General features: G+C 48.6%; 2 protein-coding genes across 11 annotated transcripts in view; one reads left to right on the top strand and one right to left on the bottom strand.

Moving 5' to 3' along the window:
* Positions 1 to 15498, top strand: part of LMBR1 (limb development membrane protein 1) — a 199086-nt gene that overhangs the window by 170683 nt on the left and 12905 nt on the right. The window lies entirely within an intron of this gene.
* RNF32 (ring finger protein 32) overlaps positions 1 to 15498 on the bottom strand; it is a 51198-nt gene that overhangs the window by 15791 nt on the left and 19909 nt on the right. The window contains exon 7 of one of the 10 annotated variants that reach the window (XM_058723670.1): positions 10822 to 11283. The exons of the other annotated variants lie outside the window; for them this stretch is intronic. Within the exon in view, the coding sequence (XP_058579653.1) occupies positions 11251 to 11283 (33 nt within the window). The 3' untranslated portion in view covers positions 10822 to 11250. Of the gene's footprint in view, positions 1 to 10821; positions 11284 to 15498 lie in introns of those variants that run through there. 10 annotated transcript variants of the gene reach the window in all.

Consider the following 15498-nt stretch of genomic DNA (forward strand, 5'->3'; position numbering starts at 1 on the left):
GTGCTGTTGCCAGCCCTCTGCCCCCAGCTGCCTTCCCCCTGGGGCTGCATGTTATGAACGATCATTTTAGCGTGACCATAAAAAAAAAAAAAAAGAAATCCAAGAGAAAGATTATCCCTTCTTGTAAACTCCTTAGGCATTCTGCCTTTCTCACCAAGCCCTAACATCATAATTTGAAAACTCCCATTGCCTGAGGACCTCAAAAATCTCTTTATGGGGGGTAATCAATTTATGGACAGTTGCACACCCCCTTGCTACGGATCTTTAGGACTTAGTTTAAAATTCCGTTTCCCTTGCTAGTCGACCGTATGGAGGCAGCATAGGCAGCATTTTATCTCCAACTTTAAGGTGGTTTGCTTTTGAAAGTATTGTCCTTAGAGTTCTCTGAGGCCCCTCCCCTGCTCAGTTCTTTTTATAAAGTACTACTTTTTAATATGAAGTACTGCATTTTTGATACAAAAGGACTTAGAAAACCAGTGATCTCGGGGCGAATGGCTTTAGCTGGCTGTGGGATGATGTGCTATCGCCTTCTGATGGCAACGAGCTGGAATCGCCGGGGGGAAGCAAAGCCATTTAGACGTGTGTTTGCAGCTGGAATTTGCTCAGATCCGACGAGTGGGAGGGGGCACGCCTAGATGCCGCGGGAGTCACACGGACTCGCAGTATGCTCGTTTGTGAGCCACTACTTGGTAGCACGTGCTAACTTGCAAACTAGCTTAACATGACATCCTTCACTCTCCTCTCCTCCCCTGGACTCTGCTTGGCCGTGTGCGGCCTTGGCAATATTTACTGTGTGATTCTCCCGGATTTCTCCAAAGTGAGGAATCTTCAGCTTTTCTGTACATGCTCTTCCGTCAAGATGCCATTGCTCCTTTTTTTCAAAAAGGGAAAGCCGTAGGAATTTTGGTTTATTAGAAATGTAACATGTCTAAATCTTTCGTGGGGTTTTTAGTGAGACAGCTCTTGTTTTGCTGGTGTTTCGATTACAGTAGTGCGGGTTTTGGACGGCTTGCCCATCTTCCAGTAAGTCCTGCATGATTTTCCAGGAACAAACACATTGGGAGCAAAGCCTAGATATAAGAGCGATTTCGTGATTGCAGAGGGCTCGTTACATCTCGTTAGGTGTGCTTGGAAGGGAGAATAGTTTCATGTTTCCAATTAGATTGTGGAGATCTGGATTATTAGAGTAAGAGGAAAGGCAAAGACCAGAAACAACTAGGGCAGGGGTGGGGGCAGAGTGAATGGTTTCTATCAGAGAGTTTTGGGGAAGAACCCTCACGCATGCTGGTGGGAGTATAAACTGGGGCAGCCGCTGCGGGAAACGGTACGGAGGCTCCTCAAAAGGTCAAAATGCCGTCTGAGCCAATAGTTCCACTACTGGGTGTTTGCCCAAAGAAAATGAAAACGCCAGTTTGAGAAGATACACGCCCCCCTGTGTTTACTGCGGCATTGTTCACGAAAGCCGAGACGCGGAAGCAGCCCAGGTGTCCATCCACGGGCGAGTGGGTAAAGAAGACGTAACATACAGACACTGACACACGCACAGGAGTATCACACAGCCATGAAGAGGACGAGACAACATGGATGTACCTAGGGAGTAGCGTGCTGAGCAAAATAAGTCAGATTGAGAAAGACATGCCGTGCGATTTTACTCGTGTGTGGAATCTAAAAAACGTGAACATCCCGAGGGAAGGGGGGAGGGGGAGGGGCAAAACTGGCGCAGGGGAGGGCCAGACGGAGTCTCCTCATTATGGGATGAACGAATCCCGGGAAGAAAAGGCCGGCGTGGGGGATGCCGCCACCGATGCTGTGGCGGTCTCGTGCGGTGACAGATGGCAGTTACACGTGTGGAGAGCAGGGCATGACGCACACGCTTGTGCAATCACCACTTTGCACGCTGTGTGTCGACTCTACTCACATTAGAAGAAGGGGTTTTGGCGACAGGACTGTACTTGCTCTTCTTATTTTCCTTTCCTTTGTCTTCTCAAGACAGTGTGCGATGCGCTTAGAAAAAGCCCTTTTCGGGGCGCCTGGGTGGCTCCGTCGGTTGAGCGTCCGACTTCAGCCAGGTCACGATCTCGCGGTCCGTGAGTTCGAGCCCCGCGTCGGGCTCTGTGCTGACCGCTCAGAGCCTGGAGCCTGTTTCCGATTCTGTGTCTCCCTCTCTCTCTGATCCTCCCCCGTTCATGCTCTGTCTCTCTCTGTCTCAAAAATAAATAAACGTTAAAAAAAAAAATTAAAAAAAAAAAAAAAAAAAGCCCTTTTCGTAAAATTGTTTTTAGAACTTTCTAAAAGGTAAGACCCGGGGCTGGCTGCTCTGGGTCACCCCCGTCCTGCGGAAATGTAACACGAACCCTAGACGTGGAGGAACCACGCTTTGTAAAGTCCTTGAAAAGGTGAAGTTAATTGTAATATCTTGCTTTACCCAACATATCCAGAATGTTACCATTTCAAAGACGTATCGCATGAATAACTATTAACGAGACGCTTTATTCTTTTCTCTTGTTCAGTCTTTGAGATCCTGAGCGTGTCTAGCACGTGTCGATTTGGCCTCCCTGGCCTCACGTCAGGGACTCGACAAGCGCCGGAGGCTTGTGGCTGCCGGGACTGGACAGCACGGCCTGAGGGCTCGTGGGGGCGTTCGTTCGCCGGGAAGAACCGCGTCTGTGCCGATCGCAGCGCCCGAGGCTCGGAGAGCTAGCTCACCTGGGGCCGTAGCAGTGGCTGCTTGTAAGATACTTGCAGGCTGCTCTGGGTAGCAACGGAATCGCCTGTGCCAGGGGGTGACGCTGGTGGCCGCCACCCGCCTGCCCTCTTGCTGTCCCCCCTCCCCTCCCCAGCACAGAGCTGTCTTCAGAAGTTGCCGTCTCATCTGGAAACCGTGACTGCCATCCCTCCTGTGCCAGGTGAGGCCGCGCGGCATAGGTCTTCCACGTGGAAGTGGGGTCTCGGGGCCCTGGGGACGGCGGGGCACGGGGCTGCGGGGGATGGTGCCCACATCCTACCGGCCGGCACGCCACACTCGTGGGTGGCACTGAGGCTCCTACTTTCGGTCACTGAAGTTTGGGGGGCGTTTGCTCCAGCAGTTGGAGGAGTCCTGATCGAGGGACCCATGTGGTCCGTCCCATGTCTTCGGGCTTGGTGAGGCAAACTGAGCCTATCGGAATCTCAGAGACAATTAGATGTGATGCGGGGGACACATCCTGGATGCGTGGGACTTCCAGCTTTCGAGTGTTCTGGTCTGTGGACGTCTCGTGTGTCCCTGATGTGGACCGACCCGGCTGAACACAGTGTTTAAGTCACCTCCGGGGCTGCTTCTCCAAGGTCAGACCTCACAAGGTGCCCTCAGGGATGTGGTGTGCCCTCTGATTCTTCTCCCTCCCACAAGACGATGAGGGGACACGCAGGAAGGGCGGGGTGGCTGTGGTGAGCGAGCCTGCGCCGGCCTTCATCCCCGGGTGTTATAAGGATGAGCGCCGAGTGTCAGGGAAAGGCCACGCTGTGCCACGACAGGCGTCCGCATGGCTGACGGTTGAATCTTCCAGGCACTTGTGTTTCGGGGGTTTGTTTGCGATTGTTTTTTAGCCATACAGACGCCCCCGAACTTACAGCAGTTTGACTTTAAAGTTTTCAACTTTACGACGGTGTGGAAGTGGTGCACACTCAGTAGAAACCATACTTCGAATTTCGAATTTCAATATTTTCCCAGGGCTAGCGATAGGCGGTCTGATCCTCCCCCGTGATGCCGGGCGGTGGCCGCGGCTCCCAGTAGCCACGCGATCACGAGGGTCAACAGCCGACACACCGACCGCCGTCTGCACCCGCACAGCCATTCCCGTCCCTCTCAGTGCAGCCCTCCGTGCATCACAGGAGATACTCGACACTTTGTTGTGAAAGAGGCTTGCGTTAGACGATTCTGCCCAACCGTAGGCCAACGTGAACGTTCCGAGCACAGTCCAGGCCGGCGGAGCTAAGCTGGGGTCTTGGGTCGGTTAGGTGTACCGAATGCATTTTTGACTTAATGATGTTTTTGACGTACGATGGGTTTACGGGGACCTGGTGCCATCGTAAATCAGGGAACACCTGTGCTGAGAGGCCCGGAGGAACATGCTCTTCTCTTTAGCAATCACGTTCTCTTCCACGCCGGCTGTAATCGTCACTGTGACTTACGTTCGTCAGCAGGCCGTGTCTCCTAGGGCCTTGAGTTTTATTTCCTTTGTGTTTTGGCCTTTTGACTATTTGATAACCTCTATACAAATGACTGAGGGTAGGCGCGTCCCTACCACGTAAAAGGGAGAATTCCTCGGAAATCTGTATGACTGCCTTCAACTTTATATTGCACAGTCCATGTGCCCCGGGAGTGAGTTCTCTTGAAGTGAGAGCGATTCCTCATACATATGTGGAATGTAAGATCTTTTCTTCCTCCAAAATTATGCCTCAGAAAAAAAAGGGGTCACATTCTATTCCAGACCTTACAAAAGATTTCAGGTTATTAGGCATGTTCTAAAATTATTTCGAGCACAGAAGTGCTGTCTGGAGAAGGTGCATGAGTGTGACAGTGGTTGATTTGGGTGCCGATTCTCAAGCCTAGTCCTGGGAGCAGCGGCACCCCCGGGAGTCTCAGCCCTACCCCCGACCTGGGGCTTGGAACCTGGGGGCCACAGATAGCTGCATCTGAACTGTCTCTCCGGAGACGGAGGGCTGCTGTCACAGAAGTCACCTGCTTACTTTTAAGAGTCAAAGTTATTTAACACAGCTTTCTTTACCATACCTGGGAGTGTGAGTGCCCAACTCCAGGTGTGTATCACTATGAGCTGTCAGAGGTCACTTCAGAGGGCAACAGAATAAATGTGGAGGCCACACACACACATATTATCGTGTATGTTGTATGTGATAACAGACATACGTGTATCTGCCCAGGATGGCTGAAGGAGTCCCCACTGTTCTGACACGTCGATGACTTCTCACAGCTTGAGATAAAGCACGGTAGGTGGAAACAGAGGGGACGGCTCTGAACAGCTGTGTCTGGTGACTCCCCAGTGGCCCTGGTGAGGACAACCCCCGAGTGTCACCTCCCCAGGCCAACCTCCTCCTGCCCTCAGTGCCCTTGGCACATGCCTCATTGCCTTTATTGCTACAAACTTGGGGGCCGGGGGTGCTGTGCCTCACACTGATGACGCCCTGTGGTGTTTTTCAAGGGTTTTCAAACATGTTTACATTTCTCAAGGGCCTGGGATGTGCCCTGACCACGGCAGGCTCTCCCTCAGCACTTGTTGAAAACATGGCCCGGCCAGTTTTGCAGATGCGGCGAGTAAATCTGGGGGGGATGGATCTTTTTTTTTTTTTTTTTTTGAGAGACAGAGGGCAAGCAGCGGAGGGACAGAGACAGAGGGACACGCAGAATCCGAAGGAGGTTCCAGGCTCTGAGCTGTCAGCACAGAGCCTGACGCGGGGCTTGAACTCACAGATCATGAGATCATGACCTGAGCCGAAGTCGGACGCTTAACTGACTGAGCCACCCAGGCGCCCCTCAGTAGGCCAATCTTAATGCTAACTGGTGCCATATAGCAAAACAGTAAATAAATGCTTAGGATATGTTATAATATGTGAGAATTATAAACTAATTCTATACTCAAATACTTACAACAGATACTGAGTATAGAAGAAATATACTGCTTTAGTAATATTCCATAAGTTTTGATATGTATTTTGCTGTCAATTCAGTTCAAAATATTTTCTAATTTCCATTGTAATTTCTTCTTTACCAAGGGGTTATTTAGAACTGTTTCTTTATTTCCAAGTGTGTGAGATATCTCTAGTTATTTAAAAATTATTTTAAATTTCTAGCTTATGTACACTGTGGTCAGAGACCATGATGTACACATTTAATTTTTTTTTTAATTTAAAAAAAAATTTTTTTTGGAATTTATTTATTTTGAGACAGAGCATGAATGGGGGAGGGGCAGAGAGAGGGAGACACAGAATCCGAAGCAGACTCCAGGCTCTGAGCCATCAGCCCAGAGCCTGACGCGGGGCTCGAACTCACGGACCGCGAGATCGTGACCTGAGCTGAAGTCGGACGCTCAACCGACTGAGCCACCCAGGTGCCCCTAATTTTTTTTTTAATGCATATTATTTTTGAGAGAGAAAGACAGAGTGCAAGCAGGGGAGGGGCAGAGAGAGGGAGACACAGAATCCGAAGCGGGCTCCAGGCTCTGAGCTGTCAGCACAGAGCCCGACGTGGGGCTTGAACTCATGAACCGTGAGATCATGACCTGAGCTGAGCCAAAGTCAGATGCTTAACCAAAGGAGCCACGCAGGTGCCCCTCTATGTTTTAAATGCCTTATGCTATGATGAGAATTTTTGTGGTCAGTTTTTATAAGTGATGTATTTGTATTTTGAAAGAGTGCGTGTGCCACAGGTCCTGGGTGTCACTGTCCCCAATGCCTTTGCTTCATATCTGCTTTGTCTGATGCCAGCACCCCAGATTTTCCTGTCGTTTTCTGTGTGTGTGTCTGTGCACCCATCTTACATACCTTATTCTCGTTCTCACACATAATAGTCCCTTCGAAGTCATGTGACGGGGCTTGTGCTGACCGATCCATCCCGAGGGACGTTGGTCCGTCGTGTTCTGTATTTTCGAGTTGTCTTGCCATTGGCTTACTTTTCTCTCTGCTCTTTTCTTCCACCAACATTTCTCTCTCTCTCTCTCTTTTTCTCTCTGCTAATTTGAAGGTTAAAACTCCATTTCAGTTCTTTCAGCAGTCACCCTACAAATGTATATTAAAATGAGTAACGTCTGAGGTCAGAATTTTCACCCCGCCACGTAAGCAAGGGTCCCCGAGCACGTTAGCGGGGGATTCTGTGTGTTCAAGCTGTCTCTTCCTCTCTTTTACGCTAGAAGACGTTAGTGGTCCTGCTTTACAGAGTCTGTGCCTATTAGGTTTGTCCACATTTTTACCACCTTGTACTTCACCCTTCTTGCATCTTGGAATCCGGGACCATTTTCTTTCTTCCTGAAAGGCACCTTTCAGAATCTCCTCTAGTGAAGGCATTTTTGTCTGAAACAGTCTTTCCTTTGCCTCTCTTTTTTCTTTTTTCTTTTGTTAAGTAATCTCTATGCCCGGCGTGGGGCTGGAACTCACAACCCTGGGGTCAGGAGTCACCTGCTCTTCCGACCGAGCCAGCCGGGCGCCCTGCCACGCTTCTCGCTGGAACCCTCCTTTGGTGTGTGTGGCATTCAAGGCTGTTAGTGCCTCACTCTAGTCCCAGAGGTGCTGTGCTCAGTCTTCCGGCTTCTGCCATCACTTCTGAGAAGGCTGTAGCTTCACTCGACATGCCCTTCTTCTTTAGTGTTTTAATCACATTGGGGATCCTGGGGCTTCTGAAGGCTGTGCGTCATTCCCACATGCAAAAGTCGTAGCCTGTCTGCTTCAAGCTGCCGCCCCGTCCCCATGCTCTTCCGCTCCTGAATTCTGGTTCCTGGACACGGCCTTCATGTCCTGTTTTTGGCACGTCACTTCCTTGCAGCCACTTAGATGGGAGGTGACGGCACAGAAGGAAGGGGGGACACGAGGACATCCAGGGTCCCTTCCCTGCCATGCGCCGAGGGCTCAGACCCAGTTTTATTGGACAATTTATCTGTGTGGGTAAGCGTTAGATATACACGTATGAGGCAGGAGACTCACACTGTGTACTTTTGGAGGTTCCACACGTGAACTAAATGCTTTCGTGTTTGCGCTTAAAATTGGCCTCGCACAGCATAACATTTAAGCTAATAATTGAAACATTCTTCTTTGCTTGGAACAGCATTTAATAGCAGACAAAAGACACCAGGGCAGAATGAGGGGTGGGCAGGCAGCCGGATAGTGGCCAGCGAGGAACAAGGGTCCCGGTGGTCCCGGACTGCGCCAGCCCAGCCCTTTGCTGAGTGCCCTCAGCTCAGCAAGAGCCGGCGGCTGCTCCCCACCCTGCCCCTGTGCTCCCGGGAGCTGCTCCCCATCCCGTCTGTGTCTGCACCCCCATCTCTACCCGCCCCAAACCCCGTGCTCCCCATTTCACTTCCTGTCCCCTCCATTTCTTTGTATTTCTATGACACTCGCTATTTTTTGGAGTTGACGTTAACGACACAAGTTATTGTTGTCTCTCCCGGGGAAGGTGGGTGCAGCAGAGAGCGACCCCCCTCAAGGAGCTGGCCCTAGGGATCTGGGGGGCAGGGAGGGACTTGGACGGGTTTTGTAAAGCACAGAACCGCAGGCGTCGGTCACTGGAAGCCATCTGGAGTGCTGTGCCCCACAGTGTGATTTAATTTATATTTCATATCTACTAGCCTGCTTAACAGATGTAATGTCATTTTCACACTTGTTAACAAATCACACTTTCTTGCTTAGGTGAAATTAAAAGCATTTCATAAATGAGAAAAGTAACAATTCCTTTTATGTGTAATGGTGGTTAAGGACTGTTAAAATGCAGTGTATTCAATCTAGGCTGAATAACTTTACCGTGGAGTGTCTGCGTGCCGCACGATTAACGAACGGGCCGGGAGCGTGGCCGTCCCATGGTGCACACGGGGCCAGCCCCGGACCCAGGTGCCCGTGTGCAGGAAGGCAGGGTGGGAACAAGGGGAGCCCGGTGGGGGGCTCAGAGTTAGAGGGGAACAGGGTGTGTGCGGGGCGGGACGTCTGACAGCTTCGAGGGAGGCAGCAGGTGGGAGGGGCCAGGTGGGAACGAGGGGGCGGGGCCCTGTGTGGTGGGAGGAGCCCGGGCTGCCTCCAGCTCTCCTCTGATGCCCGAGTGGCCTTCTGGGAGCACTGCCCTCACCACCTCTACCTTGATCCCCAACCCCCCATCTTGGGCCTGTCTGGAGGCCGAGGTCCCCTGGGGCCTCTCATTACTTCCCTGTAGGAATTTCCCAAGCGGCCAAAGTCACTGACAGAGTCCCATGAATAACTGTCACGTTCCCCTGTTTCCATGACTCCCCTGCACGAATGACTCCCGAAGACCGCGAGGACGCCCGGTGTGCGTGGGCTCATAGCAAATGAGCTGGCTCTCAACTCTCACAGAGCACTTCTGGCCCCTCACGGGCACCTGTCATCGGCTGGTTGCTCTCATCTCTTCCTGTGTGTATTTCTTAGTGCCTGGAAGGAGTTCCTTACATTCAGGGACGAATCTGATTCGCGCTGAGGCCCTTAGCGTTCGTTAAAAAAAATTGATTGTACGTTTGTAGATTAGAAAGGAGGACACATATATCCCCCAACGTATATATTCTAAAGGGTGTTTTTTGGGATTTAAAAAAAGGAACAATGCCAATGAGGAATGATTTTGAAGCTACCTCCAACTACCAAGATTCAATAAGCTTGGCGTTTAGCTTATGATCATACCATTGACATTAGCTTGTTAATACATACACTGCAGATGTATCTACGGCAAATTTCTAAAAGTGAACCGGTGTGACCTTATTCTTGTAGCTTCACACGTTCAAAGTCAGCAAGGGTGATATTACCAAGTTAAATCACCGTGTCCTTATCCACCACCTATTGTGGCCAATTCAGAGCCATGTCCTAAGTGTAGCTATGATTAACTATTTCTTAAATCTCGAATTCTTATGTGTTCAGTGTCCTTCTTTACTTCCTTCCTGTTATTAGGGTCAGATGCCCTTAGTAATTGAAAGGGCAAGAACTGGCCAAAAAAAAAAAAAAAAAGACAATTGAGTTCTAGTTTTTAAACCAATGGTTAATATCATTCACTCTACAGGAACAAAATGTATAACATATTCCATTTTAAAGAGAGTGAATGTCTTCATACATTTTTCCTTTCAAGTCTCATACTTCAGATATCGGATAAATCAACTAAGAGTTCAGGTTATTGATATGTAAAGCAATTACTGGTCATTTACCAGTAACATTACTGGCTAAACATTAAAAACAATATACTAACAAAAGTACCCAGGTGAACTTTGTCTGCCCGGGAGGCCTCTCTAAGTGATCCGTCTGGATGTCAGCAAATTGCTTCCTAATGTGTTGACTTATGACCACCCTCAAAAGCAAAATGAAAAGGCTGGAATTTACAGCATATCAATGAATCAGTTGATAAGCTTTTACTGGTTTAATATCCTCCCAGTCTTGCTGCTTGGAGCCACTTCAAGTTAGCAACAGAATGTTTGCCGTCTCCGTGTGATAAAGGCAGTCACAGGACTAAACAAACTTTCAGACCATTATGCTGTTTGGTGAGATGTAAATGAAAAAAGTACGGGGAATCTCATGTAGGAGGGTGTGGGAGCGGGCGGCCCCCAAAGTCAACCACAGCATCTGACAAATCACTAACCTTACTTTTTTAAGCAACGGTCAGGACTTTTAGCTTGGGTGGAGATAATACAATGCATTTGCAAAGTTTTAATTGCAGCAATAAAAGGCCATCCCTCAATCGCATGACTTGTGCAGAATTTCTAGATAAGGACCAAAGGCGGCAAGGACCAACCACTGCCTTCTGGGCAACACTGGGGCTTTCTGTTCACACCGGGGACAGGAGCACAGCGGCTTTCCTGACCTTTCCGGGCGGCTCTGACCTGAGTTCACTGAGCCTCGTGGCAAGAGAGCCCCAGGACAGCTGCGCCGTCCCCGGCGGTTCCAGCTTTATTCTCTGACACTCTCGGGGACAAAACCCAACGTCTGATCTGTTCTGTCCTTTCCACAACCTATCTAAAAGAGCCCACGTTGTAACACGACATCACTTGGCTCTGGGTCAGTTGGGAATGTGCCGGTGATATTTTTTTAAAGCAAGGCGAATCTGCAAAAAAAAGGGATTCTCAGCGTATGGAAGCATTAACATTTGTAGAGAGACCACCTCTTTATTGATCGGTCAACACCCAACTGGTGCACAGAAACTAAAGGAGAGGTCTCGTTAATCCCCCGCAACAGAGGAAGGAGCACGCAAGGCCGCAGTTCTGTTACAGGTAAGAGAGGTCAGTTTGTAAAAACAGAATGACCTGAGCTCACCTAATCCACGGTATTAAACGCATACCCATCTCGGCGAGATCTTGAAGCTTGAGACGAAACAGGCACTTCCTCATTTATTGTGTCTCAAATGTCACACTGCAATCCCTCTTTGCCTTCCTTTCCTATCGAGTGCAGACTTCTTTCTCCCTGAGGACAGCATATACTTCCTGCACAGTTGGCTCTGTAGGCTCTCCAGCTTCTAGACTTCAAACATGCCACCTCTCACCGTTCGCGGACAGGCAGCTCCGTGCACACTTAGGTCGTGGGCAGGGCAGTAAGCGAACAGGCCTGTGAAAAGGCACAGGCGTCACAAGGCAGCACCGAAAGGCGAAAGGCGAGCCTCTGTAGGAAAACCTGGCATTTCTGGAATGTCACTGACTACATTACAAAGCTACAAAGTGAGGCTCCCACCCAGAGGAGCCTTGATTAAGTCATTGTTCGTTCTGGCTTTGGAATTTGCTTTTTCTAAAGGGGGGATTACTAGGAAAACTCCTGAAGCTGGACCTGAGCACACCCGCTTAGCTCTGGGAGCACATGCTTAGCTCTGGAACGCCGGCAGGAGGGGTGATGAGCGACCAAGACCAGGAGTTGTATATTTATGTCAAATATCTTCATCTGAGCTTTCTAGATTTTAAAGCTGCATATTACTGGGCAAGCTTATGTTCAACAAAATACTTTTATAGGTATTTCAAGGAAAACACTCAGTTCAATTTTTTTTTTTAACTAAAACATACAAGTTTGTTTCTTGACGAAAGTAATAAAATCGTTTCTCTCATAGAAAAATGCTATCTAAATATTTTTATAAAACAGTGTGTCCTATCAAACCAAGACACAAGGTAGCCTTTTATAAAGTCCCTCTGGGTGACATGACCACTCTCTCCGCTCAGGCAGGGGCACACGGGTGCTTCCTGGGTCTAACGTCTATTCGCCATTAGGCTGCTGTACTTTCGAACTGTGAAATATGTATTCTACTCACACGATTCATCTTTAAAAGGGCACAGTAGTCGGAACCCCCAAACTTTAATATACATATAAGCAAATATTCCAAGGTTCAAATAAAGTTCAAATAAAGATGATCGTTTGCTTGTCAGCAAAGACATCTGCTGAATTGTTGCAGACCAGGCTGGAGAGAGCAGGAAAGCCACCGCGTCTAACTGCTGCGCAGGAGGCGGGGCTCTCTGAGGACGGTCACCCGGTGCACACGACACCCCAGGACGTACTCTTCTTGTAACTGGAAGTTTACCCCCTTTGACCAACGTTCCCCCACCTCACAACCTCCCCCCAGCCCCCGGCAACCACCGTGCTGTTTCTGTGAGTCCGACTTTTTCAGATTCCACGTGTAAGAGACATCATATGCTATTTGCTGTTGACTGACTTCACTTAGCACAATGCCCTTAGAGGCTCCTCTGTGTCATCACAAACAGGATTTCTTTTTTTCAACGGACATGCACGTTGTTTCCATGTCTTGGCTGCTGTGAATAACGCAGCTCTGTCTCCAAGATATTGACTTCGATTCCTTCAGATGAGCACCCAGAAGTGGGATTGCTGGATCATATTGAAAGTTCTATTTTTAATTTCCTTTAAAAACTTTTAATGTTTATTTAGCTTTGAGAGAGTGAGAGCGAGCAGGGGGAGAGGCGGAAAGAGAGGGAGACAGAAAATCCGAAGCAGGCTCAGCGTTGTCACTGCAAAGCCCAACACGGAGCTCGAACCCACGAACCGCGAGATCACGACCTGAGCCGAAGTCGGACGCTTAGCCGACTGAGCCACCCGGGCCCGCTCCCCCCCCCCCCCCACCCCGTGTTTAATTTTCTGAGGAGTCTCCATCCTGTTTGCCACAGAGGTTGCATCAATTTATACTCCCACCAGCAGTGCACAAGGCCTCCCTTTCGTCCGCATTCGCACCGACACTTGTTACTTCCTGTCTTTTTCATCACTGCCACTCTGACAGGTGCGAGGTGCTCTTCTCTGGTTCGATTTGCATTTTCCCTGATGCTGATGATGAGCATCTGTTCGTGTGTTCGCGTGTCCCTCAGCCACCTGGACGTCTTCTTTGGAAAAGTGTCTGTTTGGCTCCTCTGCCTATTTTTTAATCAGATTTTTTGGGTAAGTTTTACGAGTTCTTTATGTGTTTTGGATATGAATTAATCCCTTATCAGATATCTGACGAGCAAACATTTTCTCCCATTCTGTACACTGCCTTTTCACTGTGTTGACTGTTTTCTTTGCTGTGTGCAGAGACTTTCTAGTTTTACACAGTCCCATTTATTTATTTTTGCTTTTGTTGCTGTGCTTTTGTTGTTATATCCAGAAAACCATTGCCAAAAACCAATGTCAAGGAGACTTTTCCTGGATTTCTTCTAGAAATTTTGTGGTGTCAGGTCTTAAATTTAAGTCTTTAATCCATTTTGAGTTAATTTCTGTCATATTCTCTTGATGAACTCACCCTAACTAGATAACTAACATTATCTAGTTACCTTTTTTGTTTGTTATAGCTTTTGAGTTACAGTCTGTTTTGTCAGATGAGAAGCATGGGCGTCCCCATTCTCTTTGGGCTTCTGTGCACACAGAGTACTTTCTCTGCCCCTTCATTCAGAGCTTGTGTGTCCTTGCAGTGAGTCTCGCGGGCTGTGTATAGTTCATCTTGTTTTCTTAGCCCGTCTAGCCATTTCTCGCCTTTGGGTTGGAGAAGTGACCTGTTGTTTGACAGCTCTTTTTGTGGTTCCTTGTTCCTTCCTCCTCTCTTGTTGCTTTTCTTTGTGAATTGATTTCCCACAGGGGTGCGCTCTGACCCTCTTCATTCTCTCCTGGTGGGTTTCGCTTTGGGGTTATCGCAAGCCTTGCTAAGACCTTGTATAGATGTAACAATCTATTTTACACTGATAAGAACCTAGCTTCCATCCCAGACAAAACCTCCACCCTTTACTGCCCCCATTTTATGTTTTTGATGTCACAGTTGACCTCTTCTTATATTGTGTATTCATCAACAAACTATTGTACCTATCGTTATCTGTAATACTTTTGTCCTCTAATCTAGACAGTTAAGAGTTTAACACCCACCGCATTACAGCGTTAGAGGAATCTGGATGCGCCCGCGTGCGCCTACTTTCGCTGCTGTGTTGTGCGCAGCAATACACGTTTACGTCGCTCATTAGCACCCTTTCGTGTCAGCTCGAGGAAGAGCTGGTGGCATTTCTTGTGAGGCTGGCCTAGTGCTGAGGACCCCCCTCAGTCTGGTCTGTCTCCTTCATCTCTGAAGCACACCTTTGCCAGGGAGAGTGTTCTCCGTTGGAGGATCTGCCTTTCAGCACCTGGAATATTTCGTCCTGCTCTCTCCTGGCCTCCGAGGTCTCCGTCGAGAGACCTGCCGACAGCCTCATGGGTATTCCCTTGTGAGTGTGGTTTTTCTTCTGCTGCTTTTAAGATTCTTTGGTTTTTGAGTTTTATTAGAATGTGTTTTTGGGGAAGATCTCTTTAAATTGCATTTGTTTGGTGACTTCATCAAATTGACTATCCAAATCTCTCGCCAATTTGGGAAGTTCTCAGTCACTATTTCTCTGTGCTACCTCCTCTCTCCTCTGAGACTCTCATAATTCACAGACCGTTTCCTTGGACGGTATGCTTTCTTCACTTTTTTAAATTTCTTTTTGTTTTCCTCTGGCTGGATAATTTCAAATTTCCTTTCTTCTAGATCACAGATTCTTCCTTCTGCTTCATCCAATCTGATGGGGATGCTTTCTATCTCTGTTCTCTGCTCCAGAATGTATTTGGTTCTTTATTGTTTCTGTCTGTTGAACTTGTCATTTTGTTCATGTATCATTTCTCCGATTTCATCAGATGCTCCGATGCTCAGATGTGTTTTTTTTAAGTTTTTAAATTTTATTTTTGAGAGAGAGAGAGAGAGAGAGTGGGGGAGGGGCAGAGAGAGGGAGGGAGACACAGAATCCGAAGCAGGCTCCAGGTTCTGAGCTGTCAGCACAGAGCCTGATGTGGGGCTCAAACCCATGAACCGTGAGATCATGACCTGAGCCCAAGTTGGACACGTAACCGACTGAGCCACCCAGGTGCCCCTCCTTCTGTGTTTTCTTGCCCCTCACCGAGCTTCCTTCAAACACCTATTTTGAACTCTTTCCCAGGTAAAGTGTAGCTCTCTAGGTCTTTGGGGTTGGTTATTGGAAGGTTGCTGAGATCCTTTGGTGGAATCATGTCCCCTTGGTTTTCAAGTTCCTTGAGGTCCCGTGTTGCTGTCTTCATGGCAAAGTAGCAATTGCCTCCTGTTCTTTGCTGGCTGGCCTCAGGAGAGCAGTACCTTCTGTCACAGCCCTGCTCTGGGCTCAGAGGCTTTCTCTCCTACCCCACAGGTCTTGCTCCCTCTTGTGGCTGAATTCTTATGCTCAGATGCCTTCTCTGGATTCTGGATGGCTCCCGGCTGGGTGCTGATGGCCTTCCTTTGGCTTTCCCAATGGTGAAGCCATAGCTCAAGCCTGTGGTCTCTCCTTCACC

Source organism: Neofelis nebulosa, chromosome 4 (assembly GCF_028018385.1).
Source record: "Neofelis nebulosa isolate mNeoNeb1 chromosome 4, mNeoNeb1.pri, whole genome shotgun sequence".
Lineage (NCBI taxonomy): Eukaryota > Metazoa > Chordata > Mammalia > Carnivora > Felidae > Neofelis > Neofelis nebulosa.